This window comes from Phoca vitulina, unplaced genomic scaffold, assembly GCF_004348235.1.
Source record: "Phoca vitulina isolate PV1807 unplaced genomic scaffold, GSC_HSeal_1.0 scaffold2937, whole genome shotgun sequence".
NCBI classification, from domain to species: domain Eukaryota; kingdom Metazoa; phylum Chordata; class Mammalia; order Carnivora; family Phocidae; genus Phoca; species Phoca vitulina.
The window spans coordinates 1-2,301 of record NW_022592622.1 but is presented as its reverse complement, the minus strand read 5'-3'; the positions used below and the strand labels follow the sequence as shown (position 1 = coordinate 2,301).

At 47.8% G+C, this 2,301-nt stretch overlaps 1 gene segment (V, D, J or C); it reads left to right on the top strand.

Moving 5' to 3' along the window:
* Positions 1-913: 913 nt before the first annotated feature.
* Positions 914-1,455, top strand: LOC116629769 (the record flags this gene model as incomplete). The annotated part of the segment is given in 2 exon segments: positions 914-1,031; positions 1,135-1,455. Coding segments are annotated over 2 exon segments (367 nt in total), but the record flags the coding sequence as incomplete, so codon positions are not given.
* Between the last annotated feature and the right edge of the window lie 846 nt (positions 1,456-2,301).

Sequence of the window (2,301 nt, the reverse complement as noted above, 5' to 3'; positions counted from 1 at the left end):
TACACACAGCAACATGGTTGTACGCACAAGGCTTCATGCTGAGCCAAAGAAGCCCTACAAAGAAAGTACATACGATACAATAATCTATTTATGAATTCTACAAAATTAAAGCTTGTCTAAGGTGACATGAGAAAGACCAATAGTTATGTGGGGACAGAGTGAAGAAGGGAAGAGGGAGGAGGAATTCCAAGATAAGTACAGGACATTTTAGGGAGAACTGATGTGCTCACTCTCGATAACATTGATTTTGACACCAGTGTTTATCATATCCCACACTCTGCATGTGTGTAGTTCATCCTGTGACAAGTACACACATCGAAGCTATTATAGGTAATCACAGAGATGATTCTGGAGGAACACAGATAGAGTAAAATTTGAGAGACTTGAAATTACACCTTCATAATCCTGATTCTCTCTGCATTTCAGGTAAACTGTAGAACCAGCATTCTGTCCCCATTACAGGAGGGGTTCCACCTTCCTCATGAGCCTGCCCACTCTGTCCCAAGGGGGGTTTCAGGGATGCAGCACAGTACTGTGGAAGGAGCACCGACTTATATCCTTGCTCACTCTCACTCCATAAATGCTCTTGGACAACTCAGAAACCTTCCACAATTCTAGGTGTAGGTTCACATCACTTAAGGGGGAACATGACACCTAAACCCCAAGATTGATGTTGACATGTAAAAACAAAGTAGTACATGGAGGCCAAGAATATACATTGGAAAGTTATCAAATACTAAATAATATTTTTTCACAAGTGAAAAATAGCACCACATCAACGGCAGTCACACCTGCTCTGGACACTGCCCTCTCTGTCAGCATAGATCCCAAGTTGAATATATATTCAGAGCATATGCAAATAGGGCCCTCCGTCTGCTGATTAAACCAGCTGAGCCCCAACCCTTGCAGCTGGGAGAGGAGCCCCAGCCCTGGGATCCCCAGGTGTTCCCATTCAGTGAGCAGGACAGAACACAGACAACTCACCATGGAGTTTGTACTTGGCTGGGTTTTCCTTGTTGCTCTTTTAAAAGGTAATTTATGGTGAACAAGAAACATTGAGTGTACGAGAGTATGTGAGTGAGAGAAAGAGTGGTTGTGTGACAGTTTCCTGACCAGGATGTCTTGTGTCTGCAGGTGTCCAGTGTGAGGTGCAGCTGGTGGAGTCTGGGGGAGACCTGGTGAAGCCTGGGGGGTCCCTGAGACTCTCCTGTGCAGCCTCTGGATTCACCTTCAGTAGCTATGGCATGAACTGGGTCCGCCAGGCTCCAGGGAAGGGGCTGCAGTGGGTCGCATACATTAGCAGTAGTGGTGGTTACACATACTACGCGGACTCTGTGAAGGGCCGATTCACCATCTCCAGAGACAATGGCAAGAACACGCTGTATCTGCAGATGAACAGCCTGAGAGACAAGGACACGGCCGTGTATTACTGTGCGAAGGACACAGTGAGGGGAAGTCAGTGTGAGCCCAGACACAAACCTCACTGTAGAAGGGGATCTGGTCACCAGGGGGTGCACACTACTCACCAATTCTGTCTTCAAGCCCCAGGAGCAGGTGCATTTGGAGGATATGGCAGGTTTCCTCTCAGGATCTGGGGCTTCCTCTCTAATTATAGCTGTTTCCCCCAGGGAGCCTCTCTGCACACATAGTTCTGTGCTACCTATTCATTCTCTGACATAAATAAAAATCTGAAGAACTGCGATACTAGCAAGCACAAAAGTCAGTGTCTCTTGCACTTGCTTGTTCCTGGACCTAAATATGAATGAATTAGAAATATCTCCATGCAAATCCCCTGAACACTTTCAAGAGTCCCAGCTGCACTCAGCTGTGTATCATAGGAGAATCCAGCTCAGTGTGCAAGCGTGCAAGAAGTGCCCTCTGGATATGGGGCTACAGTGGCGTCAACAACCCAAAGCCAGAGAAGAAAGATCCCTGGTGGGGCTCACTCTCTTAAACCATGTTCACAACAATGTCAGTGGCAGCATGGGAGACAGAGGGAAGCCCACCAGGACATGGTGTGGATGTAGAGTCTGTTGCTCATACACACACACACACACACACACACACATGAGAACATAAAACTTTCATCCCCTTCACCATCTTGTCTGTTGAGAGCAGGGCAGGCCTCTCCTCAAGTCATAACTGCTTGGATGGAGCCAAGGAAGGACACTGGCTCAGGGTGTGTGCTGTGGGTCAGTGGTGGGGATGGGGTCCTGCTCATGGGAGGGGCTTGTGTGGAGTCAGTCTCCCACCTGCATCAAAGGAGGCAGAACTGGTGTGTTCTTGTTAGAGTTTCCATCT